The sequence below is a fragment of the Atractosteus spatula genome, chromosome 14 (genome assembly GCF_055471065.1).
Source record: "Atractosteus spatula isolate fAtrSpa1 chromosome 14, fAtrSpa1.hap1, whole genome shotgun sequence".
In the NCBI taxonomy this organism is placed as follows: domain Eukaryota; kingdom Metazoa; phylum Chordata; class Actinopteri; order Semionotiformes; family Lepisosteidae; genus Atractosteus; species Atractosteus spatula.
In genome coordinates, this window is record NC_142719.1 from 3,251,316 (window position 1) to 3,268,919 (window position 17,604).

At 44.3% G+C, this 17,604-nt stretch overlaps 3 protein-coding genes across 4 annotated transcripts in view; 1 reads left to right on the forward strand and 2 right to left on the reverse strand.

Moving 5' to 3' along the window:
- The window catches only part of nhsl3 (NHS like 3), an 84,759-nt gene extending 84,486 nt beyond the window's left edge, over window positions 1–273 (reverse strand). Inside the window, exon 1 of the mRNA XM_088932998.1 lies at window positions 243–273. The gene's annotated coding sequence lies outside the window, so the exon portion shown is untranslated. The remainder of the gene's footprint in view (window positions 1–242) is intronic.
- Window positions 274–2,106: 1,833 nt separating this feature from the next.
- On the forward strand, window positions 2,107–7,640 carry sync (syncoilin, intermediate filament protein). The gene is made up of 4 exons (XM_088931660.1): window positions 2,107–2,143; window positions 4,499–5,279; window positions 5,567–5,691; window positions 6,120–7,640. The coding sequence occupies exons 2-4, from the start codon at window positions 4,506–4,508 to the stop codon at window positions 6,172–6,174; spliced, it is 954 nt and encodes a 317-aa protein (XP_088787786.1). The 5' UTR covers window positions 2,107–2,143; window positions 4,499–4,505; the 3' UTR covers window positions 6,175–7,640.
- On the reverse strand, window positions 6,349–17,601 carry rbbp4 (retinoblastoma binding protein 4). 2 transcript variants are annotated; one of them, XM_088931659.1, is made up of 12 exons: window positions 17,438–17,601; window positions 16,162–16,309; window positions 15,516–15,661; window positions 14,805–14,978; window positions 14,021–14,136; window positions 12,844–13,004; window positions 12,371–12,497; window positions 11,742–11,819; window positions 11,414–11,490; window positions 8,845–8,902; window positions 8,042–8,152; window positions 6,349–7,610 (listed from the first exon to the last, which is right to left on the reverse strand). In XM_088931659.1, exons 1-12 carry the CDS (start codon window positions 17,451–17,453, stop codon window positions 7,548–7,550), a joined length of 1,275 nt encoding a protein of 424 aa, XP_088787785.1. In that variant the 5' UTR covers window positions 17,454–17,601; the 3' UTR covers window positions 6,349–7,547. The 2 variants fall into 2 exon arrangements, with proteins under 2 accessions (XP_088787785.1, XP_088787784.1); XM_088931658.1 differs by lacking the exon at window positions 6,349–7,610 and having other exon boundaries at window positions 7,845–8,152.
- Between the last annotated feature and the right edge of the window lie 3 nt (window positions 17,602–17,604).

The following is a 17,604-nucleotide window of genomic DNA, read 5'->3' on the forward strand; positions in this document are numbered from 1 at the left end:
GTCAAGTCGACAGACCTAAAGCTCCAAATTAAAAAAAAAAGGCACGCTGGATCACAGGTGAATAACGTGTGGAATGGAAAACTTTCACTTTTTTTTTTGCGACTCGTTTAACGTTTTTATTAGCTTTCCCAAAATAAAGAGCCCGGTGCCGTGATTCCTGTACCCGTCAAACTGTTAAAGACGCTGAAAGTTCAAAAAAAAAAAAGCTGTTACATTCTTGCGTTATGTTTCAGTTTACCTACCTGTTGCGCCCACACCGACGCCGCAGAAAAGTCTAAACCAAGGTTTTGCCCAGCCGCGCTAGTCTTCACTTTTAATTGGTCCCTTATCGCCCTCTTGTGGTCCGTTCGAGAATTGGTCAATACGTCTCAATGTTCCGTAATTGAGAAAAACCGAAACCAAAAGCCGAGAATGAACTTCTTAAGAATGTTTAAATATAGTCCGGTTCTTGATGTTGAGTAGACCAACGAGCCCAGATCGTGAATAAATAGGCACAGAAAATATCAAACATAAAAAATGCGTCAATAGAGAAATAAAGAACAGATTTATGGAAACGATAAGTGATGAAAAGGTGACATCGATGATGTTCAATAGTGCCAACAACACGTTCTTAGATGTTGTTTTTCAAATGTAAGTGGTTCTGGCAAAATGGCTGTAAATACTCAGATATTATGCTGAAATGTGACATGAAAGTGTTGGTTTTATTGGCCCTCAGAGCCGTGCAAAGTGTACGTCGCTCTCCGAATAAAGCAAAGGGGCTGAAGAAACTGAATCCTGTTAGTCCTGGAGAGAAGTGACTGAGAAGGGAGTCGAGTCAAGCACTCAGGATCCTGGGATGTATCAATGATGTCAACCCACAGGTCAGATTACAGACGGACAGAGAAACAAGGACAGCAGGGACACAAGACAGCGAAACGAACGACCCAGACATATGGTCGAAATTTACATCCCAACTTGTTTAAAAGTCTCACAGCCAAGATGCGCCAAACGGCCTCCTCTTAGTAGTGATTTCTATTATGTTCTTAAATAAGTTTCCTTCTCAAGTGCACCAATTCAACACGGTGTAAATACTGAGAGATGCAGGTGTCTGGATCGCACCACCCTGCCATCCCACTGAAGAAGGTTCAGTGGGCTCCTTCAGGAAAGGAAAGGCTGGAAGAGATTCTCTATTAAACACTTAAAATCTCAACAGGCCGTACTGCCTCCTCGAATTCAACTTTATGGAGTTCTTAGACTACCAAGCAAGACTGCAGACAGAACAGAGTTAAATACAGCATGAGCCAGTTTTCTCTAGCTTTACACAGCAAATGTATTTACTAAGCAAACAGACCCGATAAAGTCAGCATATGGAACTCCATTGTACCAGGACGGGTGAGACAGCCATTACTGAAGCTATGTGAAGCCACGTGACTTTTTTTTATTCAAATTGAAAGTTTGCAAGGCAGCATGGCGGCGCGGTGGTGGTTATTGCACCCTTGCAGGAATGGGGCCCCGGGTTCAAATTCCAGACCTGGGGTGCTGTCTGTGTGGAGTTTGCATGTTCTCACCAGTTCATGTGGGTTTCCCCCAGGTGCTCCGGCTTAATTCCATAGTCCAAAGACATGCTGGTGGGTTAATTGGCGTCTGGGGAAATGAGCCCTGATTTCGTGTGTGTGTGCCCTGTGACAGACTGGTGTCCCGTCCAGGGTGTATCCTGCCTTGTGCCTGTTGCAGGAGGGGATGGGCCCCAGCTCCCCCGCCACCCTATACTGGAAGAAGCAGTGAGAAAACGGATGGACCGAACGACACACTAGGCCAAGGCTGGGAGAAAGGGTCCCCTGTTCAGTTAGCTCAGTCTGGGGGGGAGCCCCAGCAGCGAGCCGCGAGGTTCCCCTCTTCGTGCGCGTTACATTCGCGAGCCCAGCCACACGGGCGGGCTCGGCCTCGTCAGCGAGAGCATCAGTTCTGCCCGACTGGCCGGGCTCCACCCGCAGCCACGAGACACCCTATCCGCTCACAGATGGCCGTGCAGCTGCCGTGCCAGGAGAGAAAATCCAAGCTGGAGCCCAGGGTTCCTGTTTCCCCCCTGTTTATTAATAAACCCAGCCTGCGTGTTATCTTAGTGACACACAACAACACACCAGGGCTGCGAGGAAGAACGGAGGTCAGTAATTCTGCTTCTTTTTCTCCCCCGCGATGTTGCTCGTTTGAAAAAGAAAACCTGAGGTAAACCTATCGAAGGGCAGGCTGGCGACAGCTGTGACTTGGCCTCCGATACCGAAATGTATTTCACGGACGGCAGACATGCAAAACAGGGGCTCGTAGCGTGAAAGATTTACTCCGTACCGAGTGTGGCTTTGTTCACCTGACAACCTGTTGTGAGCAGTCAGTTTGGAGCGCTGCCTCCCTGGCTGTATAAAATTGAAATGATTTTACTTTTCTTACTGGATGAGTTGTGTTGTGTTGTGGGTGGGTCAGGACTAAAGCCAGTTCCTTGAACACAAGCTCATAGTTGTAGCGACTGGAATGTGATGTCTACACGAGTAGAATATATACCGAGTAGCAGAAGAAACTTGCTCTTAAAATGCGTGTGTGTTTCTGGCAAAACCCAAGACGGTTTTTGATTGGGGATAGATGCAGCTGGCTTCATCTTGATTGGAGTGCTCATGAATGACATCGGCCCCAGTGTTGCTGCCGCCTGAGCCCTGCACCCCCTCTGCAGTGAGAGTGCTCACTGCCACATCGGCCCTGCCTGCCAGACCTGAACGCATTGAATAGTCGTGGGCTGAGCTGGGGCCATGTGTGGCAGCAGGGCTCCGGGTTCAGGGATCGGGCACATGCTTAGCCAGGCGCCGTGAGGATCCCACCAGACAGCATCTGCCACACAAGCAAAACAAGTGACACAGATGTAGGGCTTGACTTGCTTCCAGTGTAGCTGCAGACCTCCTGTTGATGACAGATGTTCATCAGCAAGATGAATCTATCTGCATCACCTCTTGAAATGCCAGTGAACCTGCTACAAGACTAGCATTTTCCCGATGATGTGCGCTTGATGCATTTAAAAGTATGTGTGGCACACAGCATTCATACGCTTTGTAAACTTTTACATAGCTACAAAACAGCCTACTATACACACACATCACAACCTTAAAAACGGATCCAATTTTGACTAAGGGATGATGTAATTAAAACTGAAACACTGGCCGAAATATTGGCAATCCCACCAGAAAATGTATTGAACTTCAGTGAGCAGCAAGATCAACAAGATGTGGTTTGTCCCGAAAAGCCTGCAGCCCACACCCATCACATTCTTCCAACATGATCACATTAAATTGAAATAATGGCACAGCGCATTGAAGGATACACCACACCAGTTCCAGCTGGGAATTCCCTGACCAACGAAGATGATGGAAGTTTCTCTTATGCTCCTCAATCGTCTCGCATTTTTCACCTAGTACAGTCTATGCCTTTGATCTGGGTCCCTAACGTTTTGGTCGCTGTGTGTAAAGCCTATTTTTTTAAAGAAAAAAAAGATAATATATAAGCCTGACAATTCCTGGATGCCGAACAATGTTTAAGCTGTGTGATGTAGGAAAAAAAAAAGATTAGGCTTAGCTTTCACTTAGCAGAATTGGATGGATTCCATGTTCTATTTTTACAAATAATTGAGAAATCACATGGGAAAAGTTGTACTGTGAGTCTTATTCTAAACTGAGCCTAGGAATCTGTTAGTCAAACCCTGACCTGAGCCTCCCAGTCACCAAGTATACAGTTGCAGCAGGGGCTGGCTTTGTACCATTAAACAGTCCAGACCAAAATAAGGTAAAAAGAGAATAACAGTCCTACACAACAGAGGAATCTCTGTTCAGAAACATAGCCAAGAAAACAGCCTCATGAAGACAAAAAGCTTAATGCTGAATGGAACTTATCTGACTGATAGAGCTAAATCTGTCCTACACAGACAGGAGTAAACACTGTAACGCTTGTGCAATGCGATTACATTGTTGCCTATCAGACCAAAAATTTCTTCACCGTCAACCTCTTGCCTGTGAAGCAGTCAGGTGGGCATTGTGCTGTTGGCGGAGATAAGCCACTTCTAAACTTCTATAAGCCATTGCTGTCATGGACTTTGATATTAGTCTCCTGAGCTAAGCAACGTGGAGATGGTCTATATTGATGCACTCCACAGAATCTCTTCTAGCCACTAGCAGTACTATGCAAAATGACCTAATTCCTGATTCATTAATGATGGGCATTCCCTACTAAACATCCACGACAACAGTACCTGGTAGTGTTGCATCTGCGAAGGCTTTGACAAAGACCACGCTATGCCAGCAAAAAGCAACAAGTGGGTCAGCCACTTCCCCTTTCACTTAAACAAACCAACCGAAACTTAATTTGGAGTGAGGGCATCGATTCGGCTCCTGAAATCTCAAATTCCTGACCACCACTCCGAATAAGATCACAGTATAACACCTGCAGGTGGGCCTAACTCTTCTGTAACCTGCACGCCTTGCAGCACGGTGATGGACCAGAATGATGCCCCGGTCTCCGGGGACCCCAGCACAGACGGCGAGGTCATGAAGCAGCTGTGGGCCCGTTTCCAGGAGTGCATCGAGGCGGCAGGGCAGCTGGAGGCCCGGCGGGACAGCCTGGTCCGGGAGCTGGTCATGCTGCAGGAGCCCATGCTGCAGGCGGTCTGGGGCCTGCGGGAGGAGCTGCTGGCCGCCCACCAGCAGAAAGCCCGGGCAGAGGTGGAGTCCCAAAGCCTGCGAGAAGACATCCTGCTGGTCAAGCGCAGGCTCTTCGCGGCCGCCCGGGCCTGCGTCCAGTGCCAGTACACCCTGGAGAAGCAGAGGCACGATGTGGCTCAGCTCTCGGTCTCACAGGAGGAGCTGCAGGCCCAGCTCCTCCAGCTCTCCCAGGAGCTGCCCCAGCTCAAGGCCGCCCACCAGGATCAGCTGGCCGCCCTTCAGGACAAACGGAACTGCTCTGGGAGAGCAAGGGACCACTGTGACCTCTCTGAGTGTCGCAGGGCCTCCCTGGACCTGGAGCAGTACCTGAAAGACGAGAGGAGGAGCCTAGAGGGTTTCTACGAGCCCCAGCTGCTCGCGCTGCTGAAGAGGCAGCAGGCGAGCGCGGAGGCTCTAAGGAGGACTAGGGAGCAGGCCGCAGACTTGAGGCAGAGGCTGTGGCCCCTGCAGGAGGAAGTCCAGAGGCTGATCATGCAGAGAACCTCCCTGGAGGAACGGATAGCCCTCATGCGGAGCAGGAGGAGTGAGGATGTGCTACAGTACCGGGTAAGGAAGCCCAGGATTTTTAAAATAATTTCTCCGCTGATCTTACCATTCAGTTTGAGAATGCATGGATGAGGAAGATGTAAGAAGAGGGGGTTGGGGGGGGTGAATGTTAGTTAAGTTGTCTTTGTTCACTACCATCATCATGGGTGTGTATTCAACACATTTATTAACAATTCCCCAACGAGAATTTAAAGAAAAGGAAGTTTAAGATTTTGCAGCGATGGCACCGTGTCCCAAAGCTGTTTCTCTAGAAAAGAACTGCATTCTCCTTCTATTCATTTCATCAGGAGACTATGGAAATACTAGAGGACAGCATCAGGGAACTGAAAACAGAAGTTCATCTGCAGAAGCAAAGAAATGAAGCCATCGAATCCCTGAGGAACAGTCTTTCAAAGGAACTAGCCGATTACAAGTAAGAATCATAGTATTTCATAACACCTCCATATCCTTGCCCAGCTATTAGATTTGGCCCATTCAAATCCCTTTCAATTTTTAACTTCTACATCCCCAGATCTGCCTGCAATAAAAGTGTCCAGCCAAGTGTGTGAACTCTGACCGCTCTTATTGGAACTTCCTGGCCCAAATAATATTCTAATATTCTCATTAGTCAAAGATGAGCTTTGTTCTGCAGCACATAAAAATGAAAGTTAGAGCCTTATAGTTTGTGTATTATCTGGAAAAATGATTTACAAATTTAATATCTTTACTCAGACCACAATCTGTGCTTACAAATTATCTTCAAGATTAGTATTTGAATGCAATATCCTTTTTTAATAATGTAACCTCCACTGACCTTTACTGGGCAACTATGTTATAGTTATTTTCCCCACTGTGTTACAGGGACCATATTGAAGGATGTGCAAAACTTCTCACAAAGAAGCCTGATGAAACATGACCATCTGAATCGCTTCAAGGATGTTCTTGCAGTTTTGAAATTTGAAATATGTATATAGCCTGGAAAAAAAAAGACATGCCTCAGCCATTAAGCTTAAACCCAACAGGACAAGCAGGGTGCAGACGTAATCAGTTATTAAAAATACAGCAGGTTAAGAATAAATAGAAAAAGCAATCTATTTGAATGCACTTTATACAATTAGCAGTTAAGTGGGAAGTGAGGGATATGATACAGGAAAGTCATATGTAAAAAGGTCACAATGCTGAAACAGGAAATTGACCCAAAAAAAAAAACAAAGACGACACTAGTAGAAAGAACAGCTCATAAAATCGATCCACAAAGACAATACAAAGCTAATTTTCCGAGATAAAAACATTTTGAATCTTATAGAAAGTGATTTTTAAAACTGACGTACGTTTTGCTAACATGGTAAAGTTGAAAAACCTGAGTCGTCTAATCGGAGCAACATTATTTAAGCACAAATCTCCATGTTTAGTTTAATTTCTTTCAGAAGCTAGCCTTGCTGAATTCACGAAGAGAAAAATTACCACCCCTTTACTAATACAGATTAAGGGATGTGTATTCCTAACCCATCAACACTGGGGCCCAATCAGCTTATAACACACCAGCATGCTCACCACAATTCATAACGAGTAACATGCGATGAAGAATGCAGAAGATAACAGGGAACTTGTAAATGCCTAATGACATCTCACCTTTCTAAAAGCCTTATAATTCCTTACCCCACAAAAACAAAAAGACTTCCGATCACACTGAGTCAGCCCTAGGTCTAGAACGAAAAAGGGAGCTGGATCCCCAAGCTAACAGTTAATTCAAAAACCATAAACTATTAATTGATTAAAAAAAACACAGAGACCAAAATGTGCAATAGACAATCTCAATCTGCAGGGGCAAGAAAGGCTCAATAAATCTACCACAGGCATTTTTTTTCAGTTATTTTCCCGGACTGAAAATAACAGCATTAAATCAGCAAGTTTCTTTCTTCAGTGTTGCAAATGTCAGCTCCGCACCAACCCTTAACAGCTGAGAAGGTCCCCTAAACTTTGACTCATGAGTCAGTTTTATAAAAAGTTCTTCCCTACAAAAATTACAATATTATTCTTTTTTCATGTTTTCTATATATACAGAGGAATTAGTTGTCCACATGTTAAAAAAACACTTGATATTACAGCAATAAGAGGGGCAGTTTTTCTTCAGGATGTAGGATTTTTCTTTCACTTTAGGTTGCCTCTACCACTGTTCGGTCCACAGCAAAACAGTTCCTGGTGAATTAAAATTAGCTTTGTATGCCACTGCGTCTGTAATCTTACAAGTACAGGGGACAGGAACAGGAGAAGCTTTTTGCATTTTCCTCATCCTTGTACTTCTGCATCTGCTGTTCCCTCTGGGTCCTCGTCATTGTAAATGTTCTCAGCCTGAAAAGCAAACATGCTTCATGTGAGATGACAGCATCTGATGTCTGTATTTTTTTCAGAAGAGCAACCCACTTATTTGCGTCCCCCAGTCCTCGTGCACATTCTTGTTCCAGGATTTAGCAACAGGGTGTTTGGGATAAAAAAAAGTTTTGGATTGACCAAAAAGGACTAGACCACCTCCAGAGCCGGAAGTGACAACTGATCACAAGAAACGACTGATTTCAACACTCTTGCAATTCCGGGTGCGGAGCTCCGGGGCTTTGCAAAACTGCATTCTGCCTCTCCGCTGCCCCGACGCAGCGCTCGTCCTCGCTGCTTTGTGAAACATCGCCAAACCTCACAAGGCAACTCCAAACTAAAAAGGCCTACAAGGTCAAGCAAAGGTCACAGCGAAGCACCGCGAGAAAGCCGAAGCGGACAGAGACTCTCACCATCTGCCACACTTGCATGATGTTGTCTTCTGACACTGAACAGATGACCCAGGGCTCGTTGGGGTTCCAGGAGAAATCGGAGATCTTGGCTGTGTGGCCGCCGTGGATGAACTGAGAAGTGTGTAAAGAGCAAGGATTAGGAGGTGCACTCAGTACTCATGCAGGGGCTCTGAGATGCCCTTGGGAAACACAGTTAGGGGTGTGTGGCTCCTTCAAGATCCCTATCTACTAAGCAGACAGCAGACAAGTACACAAACCAGTGGTATCTCTGCTGAACCTGCCGGCATGTAGTCTTTTTCTCTCTTTATATTGGTTGTACTGTACTTTTTTCCCCCAAGGACATTCTCTTGAAACATTACCAGCTTAACAACAGAGGTTTCACAGGGGGCTCAAAAATGATTAAAGATTATTCTTCAAGTCCTAGAGGAGGGAAGGCACGCACATGTCAATTAAATTTTGTCCTATTACCAAAATGACAATGCAAGTGAGTACAGAGGGCATCTTCCCATACAGCTTCCTCAGACTGGAACTGCTGTAGGACATGCAGGATAAGAAGGGGGTGTTCCAAGAGCCTTTAGTCCCCTTTCCTCGATAGTTTCTCCAAACAATGTCCCAACATCTGACTGTGTAGGGCACTGATAAGCAATCTGAGGCCCCATCCAATATGCACCACTACACAATTCTGCTATAAGTAGCCTCAGTTATTGACAATCCATAGAATCAATGCAGTAATTAAGGAGCTACTCTCATGAAGCAGCATGGAAGACCGCAAGCTGAGTGTCCCTGCTCCAGCGGAAACTCACCAGGAGTTCGGGGGGTCCATCTTCAGCGTCCTCCGGCGACTGCTCCTCGCCAATTTTACTGCAGAAAGGAAGCAGGCACAACGAAACCGGGTCAGAGAGAGCAGAAAGGGGGGTAGACAAATCCCATCATTTCTCACCAGATGACAACTTTCGACCCAGTGCAGTCTTTAGTCTGAAATCTATTGCAAAAAATGACCATTATGAAAGATGGGTGTGGAGCAGCTAGCGATGCTCCAAGAGCTTCTGGGTCCTGGGCGTGATTTCAGCCTGGTGTGAGATTTGCATGCTCTCCCACCTTCCAAATACAAGCTGGCTATGCTAACCAGTGTTTCTAAATTGTCCTGCTAAACACTGGCACCTTCAGAGTGTAGTTCTGCCTTGCTTCCTGTGGACAGCCGACGGATTCTGGGTCGCACCAACCCTTATCAGGAATGAGCAGGTTTAAAATAATGGACAGATGGATTAGAGGTAGTACAGACGTATTTGTGATATTATACTCACTGTAATATCAGAATAATGAGGAATTATGTTTAAAAACTTGACATAAAGGCAATTGCTTTTTACATCCTCTTTTAAGTGCTGAAATATAGACTGTGTGGCAGAGGTAGTTTTAAAATTGTGGTCTCAAGTAAATAAAAACACCAAAAAAGAGAAGGGTTTAAGCTTAATGTCCTATCTGTTCTAGCTCTCTGATAATTCGATTTAAGCTGAAATTGTAAGAGATTTCTATAGTTACACAAGATAGAGAAATGGTAATAGGGACCTTTAAGATCACAGAAAGCATGAAGTAACATAACCCACCCCCTAAAGCTCTATACGTTGCGCAACAGAGTGTCCAGCTCTTAAAACCCACCTCTAAAAATACACTCTGCAGTATTTGCAGAGGCTGCATTTCATCAATAACAATATGATGCATCACTGGGTTAAATACACACACAGGGCAAAAAAACAAAGAAACCTCAGAACAAAAAGCCTATTGTGCTCAGAGTGATGAAATACTACTCTTCTCAGATGTCAGCAAAAGCAGAAGCTTCGTTTTCGTAGTGTTCGTTAGTAAGAGACAGTACAGAGACCCAATGGGAATCCAAGCATTAGAGCTCTTTAAATCACCATGGACAGCTACTGACACGAAGGATTTCAGATTTTACAGGGGTCTGTGCCCAAGTTAAACTTATACAAATGACTACTGTAAAGTCCATTTATTTTGCATGTTCTGAACATCCTTACTAGCACTTTTAAGATTGTGCTGGCTGAATGAACTGAGAACTAAAGGATAAGAAACAAAGAACCAGTGCTTATGAATCCTTGCATGCGTTTGTAATGTTAAAGTTTTCAAACTACCCACTCGGGAGAATGTGAAAAATAACCTATCCTTATGTAAAAATGTTTCACTGGCTCTGCTAATAGATTTCTTTAGAGCTTTTCCTCTAGAGAGTTTAGTTTTAGTTTTAGAGAGTTTGCATTTCTATATTAAGAGTATTGAATTACTAGTGTACTAGTTTAACCTTTGAAGTATTTTGTAATGACATATCTGCCAACCCCACCCAAAAGCAAACTCGTGGATAACTGCCAAGAAGAGTCACTGCAGCACACCATCCAACACGTGTTAGCTTCCTTAGCTGACACCTTTAGCTACTTAATCTTACATTCAAAATAAATTACAAAGTGTCAAGAATGAACAGTGCAAAAATGCATAATATACAGAATAAGAGCAGCTTTATCCCCCTGTAGCCTGACGTCTAAACCTAAACAATGTCAGGCCTGGAAACGTCGGGGATGTGAGACCTCTAAGGAACGTCAGCATGCTGCTGTAAGTTGTGTTTTAGCGGACCAGCAGGAGGCGCTATTCTCTCTAGAGAACAATTTCCACACCCACATCCCATTATGGAGACACTGTGCCACTGGGGGTGCCATCCTTCAAACGGGGTGTTAACCTGCGGTCATTAAAGCTACCTTGAAACTCTGAGAGTAAGGGTCCAGGCAAAATTGAGCCCTGTTCATTTCATCTGGCCTAAAGCCCCCCCTCTTAATTCGATCAATGAAATAGTTTCTCATCTCTCCCACTGATCTGTTCTGGTGCTACAGGTGCACACTGGTCACCCACGTGGGCACTGCACTTCAGCAGAGGGTGAAGTGGCTCCCCTTGTGTAAGTGAAGCAGTCAGCAATGAAAAGTACGATGTAAATGCAGACTGGTTTAAACAAAAGAAATCTGTGAATACAGTAATTTAATGTAACAAAGGACCAATCAAACTAAATTAAAATATACATCTCTGACATGAGTCTTAGGCTCTAAAGGGGTGATTTATCAGTGACTGAAACAATACAAAGCACAGGAAGTCATCTAATAACACAATCTAAATTAGGGAATAAGCAACTCCACTCTTAAATGGCTAGAGCCATACAGATTGCATAGATACTAGGATGACTACCTGACGACAACCTAGCAAAGGTGATTTGGCTTATCTACAAGAATCGGCAAGACCAGAGCTGCCCATCCCTGATGAAAGAGGAGAGGCAGGCTACATGCTACTGCTCACTCCCAGTGAGGATTTACTGACAAAACCAACCTGAGATCCCAGACGTTGAGTCTTCTGTCGGTGCCACTCGATGCCAGGATGGTTTCATTATGAGGAGACCACTGGACCTGAAGGGGAAATGGCAGAGAATTCATGGTTACTTAATCGGTGATCAAGCTGGGCTGGAAATGTACACAAGGCTTCATAGACTCCTGCTGTCACACAAGTTTGCTGCGTAGAACAAAAAGGGTATTAACTATTCAAATGAGTTGAGGAAAAAGGAATCCGCAATTGAATGTTTGTAAATTGAGGGAAAAGGGCAATACACACTTTAAACATTAAACACAAAGAATTAAAACAGAGTTTTAAGAAAGCCTACCTGGAAAATTTCATCTTTATGAGACTCAAAGGAGTGCAACTTCAGTTTTAAGTTCCGCAGATCCCAAAGAGCCACAGTCTGGAAAGGCAATGATAATAGCATAAATAAATCTGAGGCCAAAATTATTAACACAAGGAATTTATGAAAATACAAAACACAACCAAATGAAGGTGTACGTAATTTCTATTCAAGTTAATATGTAAAGACACGTTCATCTGAAACAAGATCCAGCATCAGAAAAAGCATACTAAATGAAAAACAATTCTAAAACTACAGTGCTTCCCAATGTCTTCAACTGCTTTTAAGCTGCAGTCATAATATTTTGAGGTAACAATTCATATTTCCTATATACAAATATATTTTATTGATGTATCTGATTGACACTTAAATCACACAATGAGGGTTTAAAAGGACATTTCTGTTCTTTTAAGATCAGAAAAGGTCTGCAGCCCTTTTCTGTACAAGCCAATACCAGGGGCCAGACACTTCACGCTTGAAGAGTTTTGGTGAAAGCACTCCAACACGAGTGAAACTTCCACCTTCTCCTATGAAAGGTCCCCATCTGAAGAGATAAAGAACAGGCCTGCTGCCTGTGTGACATGAGGCATCAGTAAGGAATCTGCTCTCACCTTGTCTGCGGAGCCTGTGGCCAGGATGAACTCACTATAGGGGTTGAAAGACAGGCAATTGACTTCAGCAGTGTGGGCGTCCACAGCATGGCTGGGCTTGGACGTGTTGTTTGACCTGGTGTCCCAGCTGTAAAAATTTTTTTTTTTTAATTAAACAGGGTTCCACCTTCTGCCGACTCGGCAAAAAAGCTCGTCACCGTGAACTAAACTTCAATTGTGTCTTTAACAAATAATGACTACCCTGAGACGTCTGAGACAAAGCTTTCAGTACCTTACATCATTTCAGAATGAATGTTTTTTTTAAGTTGTAATTTATTCTTTTGCCTAAACATAAAGAAATCAGATATATCAGAACATCAAAGACACTATGTGAAATAATGTTGCTGCTGATGTTTATTAGCTTTTACACTCTTGTTTCTTTTGCAGGTTTGACGTATCTATTGGTGCGTGTCGTAGCGGGGACTTGAGCCTACATCATGAGCTTCTGGTCGTCAGCGACCGATCCAAACAGAGACTCGTGCAGGAGGTGCCAGGAAACGTCCTCCACCACAGCTGTGTGTCCAGTGAAGATGGTCTTGGCGTCCACCACCTTCCCCTCCTTCGGAACAGTGCTGATATCCCACAGGCAGATAGTCTGTAAGGTACACAATGCACACCATTGGAGAGGGAGACGTGAGCAATCAGTGTGTCAGCTCGCACACTACAAGGACGGTGTAGGAGGACTTTCCTAATCAGGTGGAGGTCTGGGAATAAACACACTGGAAACTGGGCAGAAGTTCAGAAATGTACTTTCCAGTAACAAAAGAGACACACACTGAATTTCAAGCTCTTGAGAAGTACCTCGGGACTTGGTCTGTGCTCTTTTTCAGGGAAATGGGCAGTATTGCAAGAAAATTGCAACTGTATTAACCTTACCGACAGTTACGCCACTTTTGCTCATTAACCCTGAGTAAACGCAGCTGGGAACTTTCTATCTTCTCCTGCTTCCCATGGATCCTGATAGCCAGGTGGTGCCAGCCTCCATGTCAGGCTACTCCTTAACTTGCCTCCCTAAGATAACAGGCTTATGTTTCATTTTAACTGAACTCCCACATACTCAGTGGAGGTCCACTCACATGAACTTCCATTTTATACTTAATGTTAAACAAAAAGCAACAGAAGAACAGTAACTTATTCGCTCATTTACCCTCTAACAACTATAGCAATTGCTAATGTGACTTCAGCTGGCAACACTTAGTACTTCAAACCACTTCAGGCTTTACATGCAAAATAATTATTTCCATCTGGAATGTCAAGATCAACATAAACTTGAGGTGGTGGCTGTCAAAACTCAAAGTAACAAGAAAACAAGGATTTTTCCTTGTTCCTATACCATCAAGCCTGTGTAAACAGCTTATATTTTAACAGAGATACTAATGTGATTTTAATTACAACAGATGAAACCTTTAACTATTTTGTATTAATATTTCACTACAGCAGGCTGACTGAGTGATCATGTTTTGCTGCTGAACATCATTGATCATTCGTGTTCTGTACCGAGGATGATTACTGATGAGAAGCAGGGAGTTCCATCAAGGAAATGTCTTTCTTCAAGTAAATGCGACGAACTCCTCAGTGACACAGTGTAAGCAAAAGGAATGGGCCTCTTACGTGATCGTCGGATGCACTCAGAAGGTATCCGCTAAGGTTGGGGTTCCAGGACAGCCCGTACCCCTCTTTCTGGTGGCCCCTCAGTCGCAGGTCAGGATTGCACTCGCCAGAGGGGTCTGCACAGCAACAGTGACACGAGTGTTACAGAACTCAGCACCTCTGAGGCGCTGTTGTTTTAAAGAAAAACAATACTTTTTAAAGTATCGATATAACAGCAGGAAACAATGGCGGTGAATTATTATAGTTATAAACAACAGTTATAACTGAATAGGATATGAATCTCAAGGGGAATACAGGACGTGGCTATGGAGTGCAGAAGATGATTCACACTGTATCTATATCAGCTCAGGGAGAAGGCAACGGGATTCACTTGCGCTTTTTAATAACCATCCTTATGAAGACTGAAGACGAAGCTAACGCCCAATGTAATAAAAAACAATTCATTGTTTTTAATGTTCCGAGGGAAAGGCTGGCAGTGCATTTGGGAATCCGCACTGGAGACCTAGTGGAGCTTCTACATGCTGCTGTCAGAGAGGGACAGCTGGGCTTCTGTACATTTGGGGAGGAAGAAAGAGATGAGATGGACAAAATCAAGATTGTTTCTGTAAATTACGCTGCTATTCTATTTGATACTACTCAAGCAGAATCTGAATTCAAGTTCCCAAAACCTGAAACTGCCAGCAAACCCATAACAGGTGTTTGATGAAGTACAGGTCCCCCGCTAAAGATCTGTTCTCTGAAGTCAAGTGGCACAACAGGGAGGATAACACATAGCTTCGCCTACCTGGCTTAGAGGGGTGTTTTGTGTAGTCGAACACCAGCACGTCGCTGGTGGGGGTTTTGGTGGCGATGATGCAGGGGTTCTGGGGCATGTAGCGAGCGCGGTTCACCTCTCCCTCGTGGTTGATCTTGATTTCGATCTCGATCTTCCCGCTCACGGAGCCGAAACCGCCAAACTCTGGAACGCCGAACACCGGAAGGGAATCTCATTAAAACTACGCTTCCGGCGGGAAGGCTGGGACTTGTCCCGGGCTTACTCATGCCGTTCCCAACCCGTGACCCGCAGGAGAGAAAAATGTGACGCGGAATCGGACTGAAAGCTCAAACTGTCACCTCTCCATCCCTGTCACTGTGTGGAACAGCACCAGTCATCCCGTGAAGTTACTCAACATACACACGTCTGTGCACAGGCACTGCTGTATTGTGCAAATAAGGATTTCCCTAAATTATAAATGTTTACTGAGTCCAGATTGTTTCTGTATTATGTTAATACAGAATATAATATTTTGCCTCCCAAAAGTTTCTTTATTTAATCACAGCCTTCTTTCTCAACTTCACAAACACAGTACGTGCACTTCATAATTCTGCAGTAAGCTAAGTATACACTGTGGTCTGCTTGACGCACAAAAAAAAATAGATCTTATATATAGCTGATCTCATCAGCACAGCATAGTCTTCCATACTACAATTTCAAGCAGGCCAGCGGCGTTCCCACCTCCTTTCTCGCTGTCATAATGGGAGGCGTCGAACTGGGCGTCATCGTTGGGCAGCTGCACGCTGGCGATGACCAGGTGGTTCTGCTCGTCCGACGTGTGCGTGCCGAGGACCAGCCGGTGGACGCTGAAGTCCTTCCCTTCAGGTCTGCAGCACGAGAAATCGGCAAATAGAAGCGGCACCACGTTAACCACAATGGACAAATTCCAAGAGTCTGAGTCCTAGGTGGCTTTTTCTAAACCTTTTTTTTTTGCAGCTGCCGTAACGTCGGTATCCAGAAGATAGCTTCTGGGACACAACGGGCTTTAAAAAGCTTTTCCTCCATCTCAAGTTTTAAAATTCAGGTTCCTATTCAAGAGGACACTTCCATGACCACGATTAGAATTCAAAAGACATACACCGTTCCCTCTGCCTACTCCTCTTCTATTTATTTCACAATTTATGTTAGGTGTTACTCTTCTAGAAAAATTAAAAGAGGAAAGGCAAAAGTGTAGCGCTTCTGAACTCGTTCCATTCGAACTTGAAAAAGCACCAGACACACAAGAAAACAGGATACTTAGTTGTAATATTATGTGTCGAACGGAAAACTGAAAAACAGAATGCGGGTCGACACCATGAAGAGATACCATATTGTCCAGAGGACAAACCTGGTGACATCAGGCAGCCACTGAGCAGTCAGACTGGGCCACTCCAACGCGTGTGTCATCACCAGATCGTAAAGAAAGGGCGTGTTCTTCTTCCAGATCTTGTATTCCTCATTTATCACCCTCTCCTCCACGGCATCATCAAACGCTGCTGTACGAAAACCAAAGGGATGATAATTTTAACGCAAACTAAGAAGCGGAAACTACAGGGAGGTGCAATCTTTTAAGACTGGAACAAGAGTGTGTTAAAACGAGGCACGTCTTTACACAAAGGGTAGTGGGCGTATGGAACGACCCACACAGCCACGTGATGAGGCCGATACCCTGCCTTCTTTCAAGAAACGCCTGGACTAGATCCATAGATCAATTACGTTCTAGCAATCAAACAGAGCTCGATGTTCCGAATGACCTCCTCCGGTTTATAACGTAGGTAATGACAAAACATTACGTTTTCATACATGAGGCAACGTCCTCTGTACACCTTAACTTTCAGGCGTTTACGCTATTACTGCATACATCAAAACGTTTATGCATTTTTATGCTACTCAAAAGTAGAACGAATAGCACACAAAAATAACGTTTGTAGTAGAAGCAGCAGATAATAAACATTGTTAAGCTATCAGTGCAGACTGAAATGCAAGTACGATAACGTTTATACGTACTCCATATGGAACCCGGCAAGCACACAACTGTCGGCTAAAAAAGGTAAAGACCTGTGAAGCCTCTCATGAGAATATTCTCGACACTGAAACTGTTTAGGCTCTTCGAGTATCAGCAAACGCACAAAGCGCAGGGCGAAAACTTTTTCGACAGAAGACTTGACTTTTTCAGGTCGAGCCTAAACTTTGGCGCAGTTCTCTCAGAAATAAATCCCCTCCCACTTTCAAAAGCGGCATTTAATATCAAAACGTGAAATTCATTAAACCACTGAAAGGGACCGGCGACATGTCACAGATACCACGCATATTACCAACGAGAACACAATGTCGCGTTAAACCGATGTGTATATGCATCACACCAACGCAGCCACGGGGAGATCGACTATGCGAGAAGTAGATTAAAAATATTTGTTTCTATTTAAGTTTCTTAACTTTTCGTTTCATTTTTACTGGTTTGCGCAATAAAGGAGGTTAGCTGTCAGTGACGGGGGGTTCAACTCAAAAACTGTCTCAAACACAAAATGGGCCTACGAGACCGACACGATTCATTCATTCCGCGTTTTTTCACACAGCGCAGACGGTAAAACGGACAACTTTAAAGAACTGAAGGTCTTAATTACCTTCTTTGTCGGCCATGGCGGCGTATCTGGATGTTTAGCCGCGGCGAGAGATAACAATGGAAAAAAAAACTGATACAAGACAAACAAGAAAAGAGCTGCTCTTTGTCAGAATGATCGCCTTCGCGCCAACACCACCAGGCTCCGACGGACTTCCGGAAAAATCTGCT